We start from the raw sequence: 19,337 nt of genomic DNA on the forward strand, positions 1-19,337 counted from the left end.
AAATATTATGAACCATAAAAATAAAAGGCTAAGATAAAGTTTAGGATGCTGTCAGGATATGTTGTTTCCGTAATTGTAATGACAGTGGGGCCAGTAGGATCCCTTCAAAGGGATCTATTGTTATGGAACTCAACTTCATATAAATGATCAATTTATAGACATCCAAGCCCACGAAATAAAATCAATAATTACGAACCTCTATAACCAAGTCCATGAGATTTCAGAGCCAGACAAATCTGCTTTATAAATTCAACATTGACACAACTGGAGTGACCTTGGATAAGTTATTTAACTAAATAATCAAAGTTTTGAATACAGATAATTCAGAATAATCATAAATACCAAGTAGAATCATTGTGGGTACTAAATAACATAACTGAGCTCAAATGGTGCTTAGCACATAGTAAACACTTGAGGATAAATGATAAGAGGATTCCTTTCTGTTTCTTTTCTCACTCTTCCTTAAGCTTTTCACAAATTTATATCCTTCTATTCTCCTGATCTGAAATAGGATTTTTTTTTAGCTTGATCCAATGACTCTGTACTATTTATTCCAATTAGCTTGCAATGTGTAAATTACTCTGTTCTCTGTATATCTTAAATTCAACATGCATTTTTAAAAAAATATTTATTTATTTATTTATTTATTTATTTTTGGACGTGTTGGGTCTTCACTTCTGTGCGAGGGCTTTCTCTAGTTGTGGCAAGCGGGGGCCACTCTTCATCGCGGTGCACGGGCCTCTCACTATCGCGGCCTCTCTTGTTGCGGAGCACAGGCTCCAGACGCGCAGGCTCAGTAATTGTGGCTCACGGACCTAGTTGCTCCGCGGCATGTGGGATCTTCCCAGACCAGGGCTCGAACCCGTGTGCCCAGCATTAGCAGGCAGATTCTCAATCACTGCGCCACCAGGGAAGCCCCAACATGCATTTTTAACATTAACACTCAGTCCAAAAGGAAAGTCATTTGGAGTAACCCTTGTTTTCCTTTGCTATGCTGAGAAAGTTAACTGAGTTAGCCATTAGACTGTTTAATCAATGGAAAATACCTAACATCTTGACAAATTCACAAGTAGCAATGACATGATGTAATTTCTTACTTGTTTTTCCTTGTTTCATTTCCTCTAAGTTTTTCATTACCTTATTTTAAATAAAGTAAACCCTGGCTCACAGTTGGGATCTAATAAGTATTTGTTGAACTGAGAGGGAAGGAAATAAATGTTTTAATTATGGCAATGGCTCCATGAGAATGAATCCATAAATATGAATTCATATGAAAAACTACTTCAGTTAATTTCTTGGGATAGGAGAAGGGTTAAATTGATTACATTATAAGGGGAAGCTAAACAATTTATAGCATCTTTTATTTACATTTAGTGTTTTAGTGTTAAAGGGACCCTAGAGATGAAATGGCTCAGCCTCCTTAATTTATAGAGGAGGAAACCAGAGCCCTGAGTTTAAACGGCTGAGCTGCAAGAAGAATTCATTTCTTTTTCTTTGCATTTGAGTCAGCTTCTAAAGGGACTTGCTCAAGGGCACTGGTTTTACTAAAACTTCCATCTATTCTAGGGGCACTTACATATCTACAAAAAATATACAGAAGATAAAGACCATGGTTAAGAACATCAGCTTTTGGGTCAGAGAGACCTGGTTTCAAATCCCTTCTCCATCACTTACTAGTTATGTGACCTTGGGCAGATTGTCCAAAGTATTCATCAAATTACCTGATCTCTCCATGCTTCAGTTTCTTTATCTATAAAGAGGGGATGACAAGCCCTGTCTTCTTCAAAATGGATATAACAAACCTTCATAGATTTATTTATTTATTGCACTATTTATTTATTTATTTATTTACTTACTTACTTATGGCTGTGTTGGGTCTTCGTCTCTGTGCGAGGGCTTTCTCTAGTTGTGGCAAGAGGGGGCCACTCTTCATCGCGGTGCGCAGGCCTCTCACTGTCGCGGCCTCTCGTTGCGGAGCACAGGCTTCAGACGCACAGGCTCAGTAATTGTGGCTCACGGGCCTAGTTGCTCCGCGGCATGTGGGATCTTCCCAGACCAGGGCTCGAACCTGTGTCCCCTGCATTGGCAGGCAGATTCTCAACCACTGCGCCACCAGGGAAGCCCCATAGATTTATTATTGATGATAAATGTGATAAAGTATATAAAGGTCTATCACCAAGCCAGGTGATAGTAAGCAATCAGTACACATTAGCTGTTATTATAAAATGAATTAGAAGTGGGAGAGAAAGTTGAAGGGAAGTGATATAGGCGAGGCTAGTCCTATATTTTGCTAAGAGGGGGCCACAAATTTGGCTCCAAGCTTCCTTAGAGCCAACATGGGGGAGGAAACGTGGTTGACTATACAGTTCACAGAGAAGTTAGACATATTGATTTTATATGCCTGGCCAAACCAGAACCTCCCTCCTCTACTCCCATCTTTGCATTTCCATACAATTTCTCTTTCTACCACACATGTTAGTATAGGTTTGAGAGACTTGTTGAGTTACAATAGGGCTCCCCAAGTCTGCCCAAACTCTCTCCTAGCATTTCTCACAGAGACCAGCCCACCCCTGCTTCTTGATAGCACCTGTAGGAGAGAACCCAGCTAAGTGTCTTCCGCTCAGCACATGCCATTCTCAGGAAGGCCAAGACCGTGGAGGAGTCCAGGGATGAATTTGGGGTCGTGTAGCTTATCTCCATCACCTACATCAGGCACTCCTTAATCGCGGGAACCAGTGTCTTTACATATTCACTCATTCCATCTCACAGTGAGTAGGTGGTGGATGCTCTGTAAATGTTTGTGATTTGCAGTAATAAATGAACGTATGTGGAGGAGTTACTGGTACGGAAGCCCTCGCATTTTTGGGTCTGGTTGTAACGGAGAGTTTATTTCAGCCAGTACCGATTTTTCAGCCAACTCCAGTGACAGCGTTCAAGGCTTAAATCTTGGTATTTTAAATGAAAAATAAAATCTCTGTGGACTCTTCTTTCCTGGGTTCTGATGTGCAATGACCTGTGTTATTAAATGTTGGAATGAAATAGAACCAGTTTTCCTAAAAAAGGAGAGAAGTGTAGTTCTTGCACTTCTGGTATCTTTCAGAATAGGTATACTAATTGGTTACCTTCCAGGACAGGTACGTCACTATAACTCACGTAAAGTCATGGCCAAATCTCATATCTCAAAAAGAAAGTATACGCTTTGCTGGGGATATCACCTATAGGGGAAATGTAGAAAGGTTATGCTACATAAATATACTTTTTAATAAAATCTGCATCTTGAAATTATTGTAAAATACCCTAAATTTTCTGTAGAAAATATTCAAAGTTGCTCATTTTAGCTGGTATTCTTTCTTTCCATGTATTTGTTAGAGTCAAGAATCAATTCCTTTTCTCTGAATAACAATTCCCAAACCAATCTACCTTGAATCTCTCCTCACTTACCCAAGTTAATAAAATCGGATGAAAGATAATATTGGCATTTAGTCAATGTGGTGTGTCTTTTACTTGCTTGTTTTCTTACTTGAGATACAAGTAAGTATCTCATTCCAATTTAATTTACAAGCTAGGAATCCTTTAAATGTTAAACTGGAAAATAAATTAAAAGGTTGTTTGAGGTAACTGGGGCTCACATAGAGCTAGTTGACTTGTTTCCTTATGCTATACCTAAGCCTGGATTTAAATAGTAAAATAGGGTTTTTGGGTTTTTTAAAAATTAATCTTTATTGGAGTATAGTTGATTTACAATGCTGTGTTAGTTTCAGGTGTTTAGCAAAGTGAATCAGTTATACATATACATATAGCCACTCTTTTTTAGATTCTATTCCCATATAGGTCATTACAGAGTATTGAGTAGAGTTCCCTGTGCTATACAGTAGGTCCTTATTAGTTATCTATTTTAAACATAGTAGTGTGTATACGTCAATCCCAATCTCCCAATTTATCCCTTCCCTCCCCTTTTCCCCCTTGGTAGCCATAAGTATGTTTCCTACATCTGTGACTCTATTTCTGTTTTGTAAATGAGTTCATTTGTACCATTTTTTTAGATTCCACATATTAGCAATATCATGTGTTTGTCTTGCTCTGTCTGACTTACTTCACTCAGTGTGACAATCTCTAGGTCCATCCATGTCGCTGCAAATGGCATTATTTCGCTCTTTTTTCTATTTGACCAAAATAATAAGTCTAGTAACCCTTTTCTTCTTTCCTTTGCTTTTACCCTGTCTCAAGCCAACATGTCACTGAAAGAGGAGCCAAGAGTAAATACCTCTGCACTGCAGAAAATCGCTGCTGACATGAGTAATTTGATAGAAAATCTGGACACGCGGGAGCTCCACTTTGAGGGAGAGGAGGTGGACTACGATGTGTCTCCCAGCGATCCCAGGATACAGGAAGGTAAAGGCTGATGGTCTGAGCGAGGAGAAGAGAGTTCAACAGGGTTGCTTGGCAGAGCACAGGTTTGAAATAACCAGCAGATGATTGATCATCCTTGCTGATGTCACAACACTGGGCTCATTTTCATTAGCTGTTTTCTTGGTGTCGCACGTTATGATTCTTAAAAAAGATGCCTGTAAAAGGCAAGTTATGCTAATATCATTGTATTCTTGCAATAACTTTGTTTACTTATTTATTTTTTAGTGTATATCCCTTTCTCTGCTATTTATAAGACTCAAGGATTTAAGGAGCCTAATACACAGATGTATCTCTCCGGCTGTCCAATAAAAGTTCAAGTTCTGGAAGTGGAGCGCTTAACATCTACAAAAAGGGTCAGAGCATTTATGGACTTAACTTGTGTTTGTCAATATATACGATTTAACACATTGACTTGTATACTCCTTCCTCCTAGCTATGACTATGCTTTCAACTTTCGGTTTGTGTTTTTGTTGATCACTTCTGAGGGCTCATCACCTCTCAAGTTTTTGCATCCTTCTCATTTAGTCTTTATTCTTATACATCTGTTTCCCCATTCTGGAAAATGCTTTTTTAAAAAGGCACTTAAGGCAGATTATAAGTTTAATAAATTGCGAAGTGCCTCTCCTAGTCCTCCTCTTTCCCCAGTTTTCTGTTCAATGTGGACTCATGAGGCATTGCTCTTCCACCTAGAATGCCAGATATAAGCCAAGGAATAGTTTAGCTTTCCTAATGCTTGTTCAGCAAGAAAATAATGTTACTACCTGGCTCTTGAAAGAAACAAAGCCAGGAGGCTGCACTGGCCAGTGCCATTGCCCAGAAGTGCTGCTGAGAGAACTCTGCTGGCATACTCTGCCCCTCTGACTTGTTCCTAACACCATCCCTTAAGCTTCACTCATGTTTTCTCTTTAAGCTCTGGAAAGGCATTGGGAGTAGAGTTTTCGTCAAACAAACCTGCATTCTTTTGAAGGGGATTGGACTAGGAGAAGCTGTTAGGGTAGCTGCGTTTGCTGTGTTACTGACTGGACTTCACACTTGTCAAGTCTGAGGGTAGAGAACATTGATGCAGGCTGGTGGCCTTTGTCCGTTCAGGTTAAGCTCTGGCCCCGGCAGAGTAAGGCTGCCATTGGCTCCTGCCTCGGGGGAAGTGTAGAATAATCTTTCTGCCGAGGGGCAGGCTCTGGAGGTTGGCACGTGCTGCCCGCTTCCTGATGATTTTGCCTCGCGCTCTGTCCTGACCTACCTGTGCATATCCCGACTCCTGGTTTACAGCCACCTCGGTATTCAGCTTTCCTTCAGGCTCTTCCTATGAGTTGGGTCCATATCTCCCTGATGCACCACTGAACACAACCTACCAAGAAATGTCTCTAAAATGACCTTTGCCTTCTTATTTCGCCTACCAGCATTTAGATTGAGAGGTGATAACATGTGGAGGTTAATTAAATGCACAGACTCCAGAGCCAGACCACATGGTTTAATTCCTGTCTTTGCATTGTGATCCTCAGCCATTTACTTAAACTCTCTGTTTCTCAGTTTCCTCATCTGAATAATAGGTATCATAGAACACACCTTTTAGGTTTGTTATGAGGATTTAATAATAATAATACATAGTATAATATAAGAATATTATATATTGTATTATACAAGTATATATTGTATAATACTATGTATTATTATTATTACTAGATATCTGCTAATGTTATTTATGAAGATAAATATTTAAGCCACCAAACCAGGGACTTCTCTTTGCTCATACTCTTCTGTTAGTCAAGTGAGTTTAGTTCTGTTCTTTTTTTATATATATTAAAATGTTTCCTTTGGATCCTAATTTTTAAAGTATAGTTGATTTACAATATTATATTAATTTCAAGTTCTGTTTTAAATCTTAGTCTGTGTAGGAAAGTTAAGGAGCTTCCTTATCCTACTTAGTGTTTAGTTTACTAAGAAATATGAACTAAATTCATGCAGTTTGAATGTGATTCCAGGTAAATAAAAATGACACTTTTCTAATGACTGAATGCATTCTGTGTGCCGGTTCATGGTTAGGCATTTCTCTTTTCACTCTCATGACAACCCTGAGGGACATATGTTGCCCCCGCCCCCGGCCCGCCTCCCCAGCAGGCGATCTCCCACTTGCCCCTCCCACTGCTCCTCCCACCCTTCTCCACCCTGTGCTCTGTCCCCCCAAGGCTTCCTTGCCTTTGTCTTCTGGCAGGGTTCGGGCAGTGGAGAGCCCAGACTGGGGTCCCCCTGGGCTGGCTGTGTCCCTTGACCAAAGGCATCCTCCCCCCAAGGCAGCCTCTTTACATGGCTCTCTCCTTCCTACTCCAGCACCTGGTCTTGCCTCTCGTCCCTTTGGAACTGGGGATGCCTTCATGAGTCCCAGGTAACTGTCCTCACGCTGTGGTTTCCTTACTCTTATCACACCTTCATGGGCAGTCCTTTTATTAAAACTTCTCACACTATTCCAGTTCCAAAAAATTCCAATAATTCTGCTGGGATATTATCTGACAGAAGTGATGCTTGGCTAAGGCTTCATAGCTGGTAGGCTGCATTACAGGGTTGCAAGCCTTTAAAATCTTCAAAAAGGATGGGACAGGGACTTCCCTTGTGGCGCAGTGGATAGGACACCGCGCTCCCAATGCAGGGGGCCGGGATTCGATCCCTGGTCAGGGAACTAGATCCCACGTGCATGCCGCAACTAAGAGTTCTCATGCCACAGCTGAGGAGCCTGCCTGCCACAACTAAGACCCGGTGCAACCAAATAAATAAATAAATATTTAAAAAAAAAAAAAAGGATGGGACAGGCTGTTTCCATTGCCCCACATTACCTTAGAATTGCTAAGAAGTTTAGTGTCCAAAATTCTGTGTTTATGTGTGAAGGGTAAAACTTGGCATTTGCAATGTTTTTTAAGTATTCAATTTTCTTAGATTGGGAATATAATCCTAGGATATGGGGCAGCTTGTTTAACTTGTATAATTTTTCTTATTTATTTGGCTTGTCTTAAACTGAGCATTTTTCACTTGAATGCAGAGTTTCTGGCCACCCTGAGTTCTCCTGCAACCTTCTCTGTGAAACATGATGCAGGATGATGCCTGTAATATTGGCCAAGGTGAAAGACAGCATATAATATTAGACCCCAGAACTGGGTTTTTTCGACTTCTGGTTATAGTAACTGTCATGGATCCCAACTAGAGGCAAAGCAAGAGCTGGATTTGAATATTTACCAGCGATATGTTTGGATTCCAGGCTTAAGAGCACAAGTTACATTGATTCTCGTGCTCATTTTTACATACTACATCTACACAGCATGGTCCATGCTTTAGAAGTTTGCAAAATATACCAAACATCAGTAATGATTGGCAGCAGCCCGGGAATCACCCGTGGGGTTGCTGACACCAAAGCCTGGATAAGCTAGTAAAGTAGGAGACATTTACTTTCTTTCACCCCCAACACTTATCAATACCTGTGGCGCCTCAATCTCCCAGCAGGGGCCAGTGCCCTCTAGGTGGTCCAGTGTCTTGTTACCCTCCCCTATCCTCCACACACCATGGGAATTTCTCCACAATCTCCTGTGCTTTATAAATATCCCTCCATCTCCTGACACTTTCCACAAAATCAAAACTTGTATCCCCCAGGTCTGTTAGCTCTTCTGATTGAAATAATTCACTAGTCAAATATAAGATATATTTGCGTTTTAGTAAAATATTTTAAAAATTTTAAGTGGAAATTCATTCTAGTTAAGTAGTTGGGGAAATATTTTGTGTGTAGGAAGATCTTTTGCTCTTTTCCCTCTAATCATCCTGTACCTTCCTAGTCACTGGTGTTGCTTCAGGACAGGGAGACGTTATAGACGAGGATGGACCTTGCAAGGCATTTCAGAAGGAGAGGGCATTAGTGTCTTTTGTGAAGAGCTGAAGTGGGCTAAGAATGACAATGGAAGTCACTTCCTCCAGCTTCCCTCTCACCCACTCCATTGTCTGTTCACTGCTTGTACTTTTGGACAATCCCCCGATGGCTGATTAAGGCTTTCACTCATTGTCTCTTTTACCTGGTTTCTTGTTTCAAGGGTGGGTGTGTGTGTCTATGTATGTGAAACAATAGGACTGGTGGGGGTTTGCCTTTGGTGTGACTCAGAGTTTGTCTTATATATATCATAAGATGAATATTTAAGAGCATATTATTTCTGTCATCAGTCGTTTTGGAAAACTTTTTGCTTCAGTACTTACACAGAATAAGTAGGCTGGATTTAAAGATATATCCATGTTACTTATTACTTAGCTATTGTTCATTGAGAGATTTTGGAATTTTTGTTGTTATCTAAACTATCAACCATTTTTATTTATCACTATAGGTACCAAGCATCAATCTTTACACTATTGAATTAACACATGGGGAATTTAAATGGCAAGTTAAGAGGAAGTTCAAGCACTTCCAAGAATTTCACAGAGAGCTGCTCAAGTACAAAGCCTTTATCCGAATCCCCATTCCCACCAGAAGGTAACTGTCCCAGAATTAATTATAAAGTTATCCCAGTATACGAGTTGGATTGAAAGAATACTTTATTCATGTTATTGGTTAATTAGTCCATTGTTGGTGAATATTTTTTTATCAAATAGGCTCTTCTAAATATAAACTATCTCCTGAAAGATGCTATGACAGTCATGGTTCAAAGAATAATCTAATAAATGTTGGCATTGTGTGTGTGTGTGTCTGTGTGTGTGTCTCTGTGTTTTAGACACACATTTAGAAGACAGAATGTCAAAGAAGAGCCTCGAGAGATGCCAAGTTTGCCCCGTTCATCTGAAAACATGATCCAAGAAGAACAGTTCTTTGGTAGAAGGGTGAGTCCTTTCGCTCGTCTGTTGTTCTGAACATACTTCTGTGGTGCTATAGAAACATGGCATCTACTGAGGGGTGAGGTGGACCTGGATGCAACTTCTCTCACCTGCTGGTCCATCACCCAGGCTGGTTTAGCTTTTCTGGAACTAGTTAGGTAACCCTTCTTTCCCAAGCCACTCTGGCCCTGGGAAGGTTGCATTTTTCCAGAAGAGGAAGAGTGTTCTATGTCAGGAGTGACTTTATGTGGAAGCTGCCTACCCCTCAGAAACCTTTTGGGGTTCATTGTGAGGCAAGATTGAGCTCATCATTGAGGGCTTTGAGATCTACTCTTTTAAAATAATCTATTTCCATATATTTGCTTCAGAATTTGTAGTGGCTTCTATGGGCACTATGGACAAAATGGAGGTTCCTTAAAAAATCTAAAAATAGAGCTACCATATGACCCTGCAATCCCACTCCTGGGCATATAACCAGAGAAAACCATAATTAGAAAAGATGCATGCACCCCAGTGTTCATTGCAGCATTATTTACAATAGCTAAGACATGCAGGCAACCTAAATGTCCATCGACAGATGAATGGATAAAGATGTGTTATACACATACTATGGAATATTACTCAGCCTTAAAAAAAGAATGAAATAATGCCATTTGCAACAACATGGATGGACTTAGAGATATCATACTAAGCAAAGTAAGCCAGAGAAAGAAAAATATCATATAATATTGCTTATATGTGGAATCTAAAAAAAAGATACAGATATATACAAAACAGAAATAGACTCACAGACATAGAAAACAAACTTATGGTTACCAAGGGGAAAAGTGGGGGGAGGGATAAATTAAGAGTTTGTATATTAATATATACACACTACTATATATAAAATATATATATATATATATAAAATAGATAACCAACAAAAACCTACTGTATAGCACAGGGAACTATACTCAATATTTTATAATAACCTATAACGGAAAAGAATCTGAGAAAAATAGATATGTATGTATGTATATATAACTGAATCACTTTGCTGTACACCTGAAACTAACACAGTATTGTGAATCAACTATACTTCAATTAAAAAAATTAGTAAAAATAAAAAAAGAATTTGTAGTGGCTTGTTCTAAATATATGTAAATATCATTCCCAAACTATAGATGGGACAGTTAGAGTCTCAGAAGAGTAGGACAAAGTACAGACACGTACAACAGTAGAACAGAAACCTCAAGACGGGGGACACTTCTGCCCGCACTGATTCAGTGATATGGTGCTGCATAGGGCAGAAGATTAATTCACTTTTTACCAGAAAATTAACACATAAATGTCAGTTCTGTTTTGCAATCTGAAACTTTTATGTTCTGAGAGGGATGTATTCAGGGTTCCTTGTCCAATGAAAACATTAATAAATAAATAACTTACAGAAGTTAAGATGGAACAGTCATGTCATTTGTCACTGTTTACATTTTCCCCTTAGTATGATGATATCTCTAATGTAAAATATTTGCATTACAGAAACAACTAGAGGATTACTTGACAAAATTACTAAAAATGCCCATGTATAGAAACTATCATGCAACAGTAAGTACTATTCAGTGATTTAAATTTTGAAATAATTTATAAAACTGTAAAGTTAAATTTTGGATTATTTTATTAACACAAGTGCTTGTATTCACTTCTGCATTGTTCCTTGGGTTAAACTAAATGAAATGAATCCAAAATTGATTTGTCAACAAGGATCCAGTATATGAGGATGCTGTTTTTTAAATATCAAAATATAAGTTAATTAATATGTCTATAACAATAGATTTAAATGAACTTGAAATGCTACTACAGGCTAGATTATCTAGAAATCAACCTCCTTCTCTCCTCAGGCTTCCAGAATAATGCCGAAAAGCATTTCTAATGCTGAAGAAAAAACATTGAGTAGTAGGTGATGAAAACAGTTGAGCAGAGTGGAATACCCAAAGATTATACAAAGCATACCATGATTGCCATCTGATTGGCCTGTGATGCCCGTAAAAGGCTTGTCTTTTCACGTGTAAGTGAGAAGCATGGGAAAAGCTAAGGAGAGAAAAAGCTCTAGAGAATTCAGAGAAAAGAGAGGAGAGGTGGTGAGTCTTGGAAGCAGCTGCAGAAACTTAAGTATGGGAGGCACGTGGCTGGCAAGCAGGAGGAAGTGGGCTTTACAGAAGGCATCAGAAAACAATGAGCTCCGCCTTCTTAGAGGCCCTTGAGGCCTGGGGCAGGGGTAGGGGCGTGGTGGTGGTGGTGTTAAAGGGTTAGGCTTCAATTATCCAAAGGTTCAGATAACTGAGAGGGCACTGCACTATTATATTCTGTGCCTGTGTATGTATAAACCGTATTGCTGTGGAGGTTGAATATGTGTGTATGGTATGTGTGCAGAACTTCAGAGTAGCTGCAGTTATGATTCAGCCTGTAGTTTAGAGAATGGCATGCACACATGAACAGAAAGAGGGAAGACTGCTGTATTTAGGAGAGGAAGCAAGAGTGCCTTGACTCTTGGGAGTTTTTTGGTGCCTCGCTGCCCTATTGCTGCCTGCCTGTGTGTTAATGAATGCTGGGCGTGCACCTAGCTGGTCCCCTTTACACACAAATGACCTGGGGCCGGGCCACAGCCCACCTTCTGCAGCAACTTGCACTGTGATGTTCCATGGACTTAAAGGACCTTCTGTGGTTTCATAATCCCGGAGAAGAGTTTCCCCAGGGAAACCAGCAATTTGGATCCAACCAGAGAACCTCAAGAGAAGGCTGATGGGAAGGATTTCTTCCTTTCTAGGTCTCAGGAATGTGCATCTTTGAAAGAACATAACGAATAAGGATATTACTTCTATTATTACTAAAAATGCTGCTTCCTGTCGTATTCTCTGAAATCAGACATGCTGTTTTCTTAGAGAATTATTTAAATGCGTGTGCTAGTACCAGCATGCAGTAATTTTCCATTTGTTTTACTTTCCTGCCTGCCTGTGACTTGGCTTTAATATTTCTTTTGGCCCTTGAACAGTACTTGCTGAGTTTAGTCTTCTTTTTCTGCGTGCCTTTCTATATTTTGGAGTCTAATGTTGATTTTTAAATGTTTTACATTTTTTCAAAGTGTTCATTTTAATTTCTTTTCCAATTATAAAAATCTTTTAAAAGTTGAGCCATATTGTATTTAGATATTCCAGAGTGTCTTCTAAACATTTCCTTTGGAAGGGAAAACCTGGTTTAAACTGACTATATGTTACTTCTTATTTTTTATTTTATTTTATTTTTTGCTGCCCTGCTCAGCTTGCAGGATCTTAGTTCCCTAACCAGGGATTGAACCCGGGGCCACGGCAGTGAAAGCACTGAGTCCTAACCACTGTACTGCCAGGGAATCCCTCTTTTTTGGTGGCTACTTAGATTATTCTCCCTAACAGCGGAATTCTCCAAAATGCTTCAAGCATGGGATACAATTTGATCTGTCTTAATTTTCTAACGTTATTTTCCTCTCACACTAATTATAATTTGTCCCAGAGACTAGATTTGCAGGCCTCTGTCTCATATTTGAGAAACTAGATTGGCATCTGTGTGTCTCCTTTGATAATTGTGAGACATATTAAAACTTCTGTCTGCAAAAAACATATTAAAAGTTATTTTTATATAATCACATGTAATTAACTTATATTTTTATAAGTGTAAAACGAGCCCCCAGTAATTTCTAGGGTCCGTTATTACCCCTCAGGTTTGTTGCTTGTCCCTTTGGCATGGGAACCCTTTGCTTCCCTGTTTCCCTAATATTTAAATGTGCTTTTCACGAGTTCCATTGGAAAGAAGATATTGATTAGTACATTATTCAGAGATCAATAAGCCCTATGGATTATTGTCAGGCTAAATTGATCTTTAAATTCTTATTCCTGAGAATCACCTGCCCAAATGGAGAATGGAATTCTTATCCCTGAAGATGCATGGAGAAGTTTGGACAATACAATATTATATTTCAAATTGTATTATTTAGGATTGCTTCTAAATTGGCTTTGCCACATTTTTTTTCAATTCCATAAATCTGTATTAGAACATTTATTGCCAAAGATTTTTTTTCTATGTAATAGGACTAGTTCTTCCTTCAAATTTCTCTTTAGTAAACCATTAGGATAAATTTAAATTTTATCTTAATACACAACTTTAAATTTTCTGCATTGCTAATGTGTACCTTTTTATTTAGATGAAATTCTTTACATTTAGCAATTTTGGTGTGATATTCTGAAGTTATAGTTTCTGAATTAGTTCAAAGAATATTTCTGTTGTCAACTATTTGATAAGAGCTATGTGCATAAGAAAATATCCAGGTAATAGATAAGTGGTTTCCCTGAAGTTTGCTTTTCATTTCCTATTCTTCCATTCAACTAGTCTCTGACTTTGCATAATTTAGTTACACCTCTGTAGTAGTTTCTTCCAGTGTAAACTAGGGTTAGTATTTTTCTCTCTGCTCCTTAGAGATAAAATGAGAACTTATGGCTTAGGATCTTGAGACAGTTTGGATTCTGTGGCTTAAAGTCTATGGTATCACTTCTAATAACCTATGTATTTCTATATTTTCTGATTAGAAAGCAGTTCCACAAATCAGATTTTAAAAATGTATGGTACCGAATTACCATGTTTTAGATAAGAAATAAAATGTAAAGACCTTGACTTTCAAAATCCTTATAAAAAGTACTATGTGAGGATATGTTTGATTTGGAGTTTTTAAAGATATTTAAATCCTTTTGAATTTCAAAGACTTCTTCAAATAACCCTAAGAAAGAAAACCAAGCATTTAATTGGACTTCACAAGTACTGACAGCTTTGAGAGGTGTGTAATTTTTCTTGCAAGGTTAATATTAGAGAGTCCCAATCATGTACACAAACCTTCAAAGGAAAATTGTTATGTTTCATTTTATTAATCCCATTTACAAGCCCAGATCAAGTGCCGTTTCCTCTGTGATGTCACATTAGCTAGGAAGTGGTCACCCTCTCCCTATAACTCTATAACTTTATAACTACTTTTCCATGTAACTGTTATGGTTCTTCCCATAGAACTTGGTTGATGTGGAGTGTTTTCCATGTCTGGTCTCCCCTTTGCTTCCTAATGCCAGGAGTGTATCTTTTTCGTCTTTGATTTTCTATTAAGGCTGTTATTGCCATGGTCTACTGCCATTGGCAGATCTCTCCATGACCTTCTTTTTTTTTTTTTTTCACACACACACACACACACACACACTGTATTTTATTTTTACAAGAGATAAATAGACTGACACCAAGCATTGTAAATGGATGACCACAACAAAAGCAACAATGATTGCAATTACCAAACACGAAACACACTCATACTGTGTCATAATATTGACGTTCAGTCCAGTAATCCTCCACTGTAACAGCTCCTTTACTTTGCAGTGAAAATTGATTTGTATATTCTTTGCCTCTGAGTCCTTGTGAGATTTTTTTTTTTTTTAATTCAAACAGAAAGTCACAAGTTTCTGGTAACTGTACTGCTGAACTGAATGAATAAGCATTTCCATGACCTTCTTGAGCATTTGTCTCTTCATCTTAGAGCACACATCACTTTCTTGATTGTATTAATTGTGTATATGCTTCTAAAATATACTCTTTCAGGGCAATACCATTATTATTGATCTGTGTCATCTCTAGAGTACCCCAGATGTGTTTATACATGAAGGTACCTAATAATATTTTTCTGAATGCATAAATTTCTCCCCCTCTTTTTTTTGCTGTCTAAAGTTTGGATTTTTGGCCTCTTTTCAGGCAGAATTCCTTGATGTAAGCCAGCTGTCCTTCATCCATGATTTGGGACCAAAGGGCATGTAAGTTCCAGTGTCGGATCTTTAAGGAGAAGTGTGAAAAGTTGATGAGCATTAACACTTGATTTATTAACATTTGCCAAGGTGATGGAGCTCACCTGGCTTCACTGATAGCTGCTTTTCTTCTCAACAGAGTTAGAGCAACTGAGGGACCTATTTATACAAAACAGAGTATCTTGCTACTTTCGACAAGGGTGTCAACTGCTCCACTCTCCTCCTCTCACCCCACAGTAGGGGTGTTTAACAGAGGTGGCAAATATGATGTGTGGGAGAATGCCTTAAAAATCAAATATACAAGATCCCTTCTTTTAATCACTGATACTAAAAATAATACTGTATAAAATGTATGCCAAGTAATAGGGTTGAAATTTACTTAATGATTATTTTCCTTCATAATATGAGAGCCTGATATTGCGAAGAGCTTAACTTTTGTAGTAAAGAGCGTTGTTAGCAGCTGTTTTAATTTTTATTTGTTTAGCCATTATTATTCTTCTTTCTTTTCACATCTTTCAAAACCAGGATATTTTTCCTTCCAAAGTATCGGTAATAGCTTTGCTCTGCTTCTTTGGCATGGCTTTGTCCCAGAACTGTAGGTGAAGGGATGCAGAAGTATATCTGTGGAATCTGTGGGTGAGCATCTCCAGTGGTCTCAGCAGCAGCTGAACCTTCCCCGTGCAGGCACTTAGCAACGCGTGGGGTCTTTTTCAGGCTGTCACAGTGACTGGAGGGAACGCTCATCATTCAGAGCCAGAAGCTGGAATGCTTAAGGTCCTGCAGTGTGTACAACAGAATTATGCTGCCCCCCCAGTGCCAACAGGCCTACATCTGACCAGAGTACTTTAAAAGATTAGCTGCTGGAGTACTCAGCCTAGTAAACATAGCATTGAGCTATTTGACAGTGAAAGAGGAAAAAGTGGGGAGGAAAGACACGGGAGAATGAAACGGTTTATTTAGTCCTAAGTTGTGAGGCTGTATCAGCTAAGTGTGAGCTGGAAGCTTGAAGATGATGGGTTACCTTGATGTCTCTTTCAGAGAAGGTATGATAATGAAAAGATCCGGTGGACACAGAATACCAGGCTTGAACTGCTGTGGTCAGGGAAGGGCCTGCTACCGGTGGTCCAAAAGGTAGGACTTGAGAGTTTTGTGTGTTTGTTTTAATAAACTGAGTATTTGGGGAGTTTTTATATACTAGTTTTCAGTGATAAATCTTTGAAAGTCATGGCAGAGCAAATTTTAAATTAAGTTCCAGGTTTCAGCTCTATTTAAACGTTCTGCTCAAACTTGGACTTGTAGGCAGAGTGTGCCAATTACATACATAAAGACCTCGTGGGCCATAGGATTCAAAAATTGCTCAGCCAAAGAACATCGACAGTGGCCAATAAGTACAAGTAAATACGCTCAACATCACTAGTCATTAGGGTAATGTAAATCAAAACCACAGTGATATACAACTTCATACCCACTAGGATGGCTATGATAAAAAAAGATGGACAATAGCAAGTGTTCACAAGGATGTAGAGAAATTGGAACCCTCATACATTGCTGGTGCATCACGTGAAATGATGCACCCACTTTGGAAAACAGTGCGGTAGTTCCTCAAAATGTTAAACATACAGTTACCATATGCCCCAGCAAATCCACTCCTAGCTACTTCCAAAGAGAATGGAAAAAATATGTCCATATTAAAACTTATACGTGAATGTTCATAGCAGCATTATTCAGAGTAGCTGTACATTAAAGTATAAGCTAAAAAGATAAAAATTGGTCAGAGTTCAGGGATAATTTTAGTTATATCTGTGAGAATGTATATTATGGTGAGTGTGATATAGACCTATGTCCTGTCCAACTAAAGACTCCTTGTGTAGCAGTATTCTTATCTGATTCTTATTTGTTCCTCAAGGCATTTATCACAATGTTTTGAACATAATAGACAATAGCTATTTGTTCCAATAATAATTTACTGGAATTTTGAAAAATATTAAGAACTATATGTTATTTCTCTAACCTTGAAAAAGATATATGAACTCATGTGTAAAAATGAAATTGAGCTATGTGTGGGTTAAAAATACACGAACTTAAAACTAGAATCTACCTTTAAACATATTTCACATACACTGCCAGCAAAAAATACCATTAAGTTGAGCTCTTACTTTCTGGGTTTTGAAAGGATAGAAGGAAAAGATCAAGAGATTTGGCTAGAGAAAACGGAAAATTTCTGTGTTACAAAAAATTTTTTTACTAAAATAAACAGGGAAACAATAGACTAGAAAATATTTGCTTTCAAATCAACTTCTGTAATTTATATAGGGAAACTTGTGGTATAAGTAACATCACAGGAAATTCAGAGACTCCCACTTGAAGTATCTTCCCACCCTCTCCCACCCCCAATTGTACAGAACCCAGGGGAACACCAAATGCCAAGCCGGGAGAGGAGCAGAGTATAAGCCAGCCTGCTTCTGCCCTTGCTTCCTGCCCCATGTCATGCCTCTCTGGGAGACAGAACTTCCCAGCCCACTGGGGCCCTGGTACAGATTCCTCCTGCCTGCTCCTCCTCAGTCACCAACTTTGCCTAAGGTTGCTGCTGAGTGCCAAGTACGGATTTCAGACTGCAAGACTTTGACTGAAGTCTTGCTCTGGGCTGCCTGAACAGAGCAGGCTGGAAGCGTTCGCAGCCCCCAGGAACAGCCCTCAGCCAAGAGCTGCCAGGAGTCCAGCCCCTTCACCCCCCGGGTGGGGTGATTCTGCAGCAAGCTCTGTACCCTCTCCTGGAGTTCCCCAGCAGATTTGCAGCCCAATTGCCCACAGTAAAGTGTGTGAAAACACATCCTTGATGGCTCCCTTCCTGCTCTTCCTTCCCGTCCTTCCCTTCCTGTGCTTCCTATTAAGCTCCCTGATAAGTCCCTTTACAAACTTCTTTCACTTACATCCTTGTCTCAGAGTTGACTTCTGGAGCAACCCAACCTAACACATCTACTCAAGAAATGGAAGCCTTGATCTGGTCCCTTTTGTCATTTATTGAGTACCTAATGTTTGCCAGGCTGTATTCTAGCCGCTGTGAGAACAGTGGTGAACAAGATGAGGTCCCTGCCCTCACAGAGCTCTATTGGAGGGGAACGCAGGCAGTGGAGAAGCTGACAAGCAATGTGAACGACATCAACGCAAGTGGTGATCAGAGCTTTGAAGGAAAAAGAAGGCAATGGGATAATGAGGGACTTGAGGACTGCAGATGGCGACTTTAGCTCTGGGAGCCAAGGAACTGATGTTTGAGTTTAACCTCTATGAGAAGGGGCAGCCCGAAAAGTTGGGGGGGAAGACTTTGTTATATAAAGGAAATACACCTCCCCGACTTTTAAAGTCTGGATTATATCAGACTTCAACCAGGACAATCTAAAAAGCTATGATCCTCCCAGGAATGAAATGTGTCATCATTTTAAATTGTGTAAATCTTTCCATGAAGCTTGAAGCCTTGGTTCCATATGAATAAGTATTTCCTGAGTCACATTCGTGGGGTATAAAATGTCAGTACCAAATAAAGATGATAAGATATAGCTGACAAAATTTGTTTCGAAAATTTCCCATACTAGAAGGCTGTTGGTGTCTAAACGGGAGTTTACTTTTAAGGGCAACAACTCGGTCATAACTCTCTGTGTTATTTTTGTATCCATAAAAAACCATTCTGATTGCTTTATATATTCTATATTGACAAATTGCCATAAGGCAAACAAGGCAATCAAACTTTCAGTCAAGTCTCATAATGACCTTGTCTCAGGCACAAGTAGAAAGAAAAAAAATGGCAAACACAGCAAACATTTCTTCCCACAATTTAAAACATCTACTTAAACAGCACATCCTATTGATGGACTAGATGATGTTTCTTATCTCAAATAATGTCTTAAAAGGAAGAGATAAATAGTTTTTAACACATTTAGCATTTACTGAACTGTGAGCTATACCAAGAATTACAATTTTTAGACAGTGACAGTGTCTAAATGATTTCATTTACTCTCTGGGGCCCATTTGTACAGCCATTATTTAGGCAAAAGGATGGCTTTGCCTGAAGACTTGCTCTTGGCCCTGGGAAGATACCAGTGGACGTGACACACATTCCCTGCTCTCAAGGCTCTCTTTTTCTAGTGGAGGAGAGACAATAAACAAGCAGACATAAATAGTTCCAGATAGTGATGAGTGCTATGAAGAAGCTAAACAGGATGGAGTAGTGGGTGGGATGGGAGCCCAGGAAAGCCTCCC

At 39.1% G+C, this 19,337-nt stretch overlaps 1 protein-coding gene across 7 annotated transcripts in view; it reads left to right on the plus strand.

The window, feature by feature from the left end:
- The window catches only part of PLD1 (phospholipase D1), a 225,372-nt gene that overhangs the window by 101,032 nt on the left and 105,003 nt on the right, over positions 1-19,337 (plus strand). For all 7 annotated transcript variants that reach the window (XM_082393917.1, XM_082393915.1, XM_082393916.1 and 4 more), the window contains 7 exons: positions 4,228-4,392; positions 4,636-4,763; positions 8,763-8,908; positions 9,147-9,252; positions 10,765-10,830; positions 15,034-15,092; positions 16,122-16,214. In XM_082393917.1, coding sequence (XP_082250043.1) covers positions 4,228-4,392; positions 4,636-4,763; positions 8,763-8,908; positions 9,147-9,252; positions 10,765-10,830; positions 15,034-15,092; positions 16,122-16,214 — 763 coding nt within the window. The remainder of the gene's footprint in view (positions 1-4,227; positions 4,393-4,635; positions 4,764-8,762; positions 8,909-9,146; positions 9,253-10,764; positions 10,831-15,033; positions 15,093-16,121; positions 16,215-19,337) is intronic.

The sequence above is a fragment of the Balaenoptera borealis genome, assembly GCF_965194805.1.
Source record: "Balaenoptera borealis genome assembly, chromosome: 5".
NCBI lineage: Eukaryota > Metazoa > Chordata > Mammalia > Artiodactyla > Balaenopteridae > Balaenoptera > Balaenoptera borealis.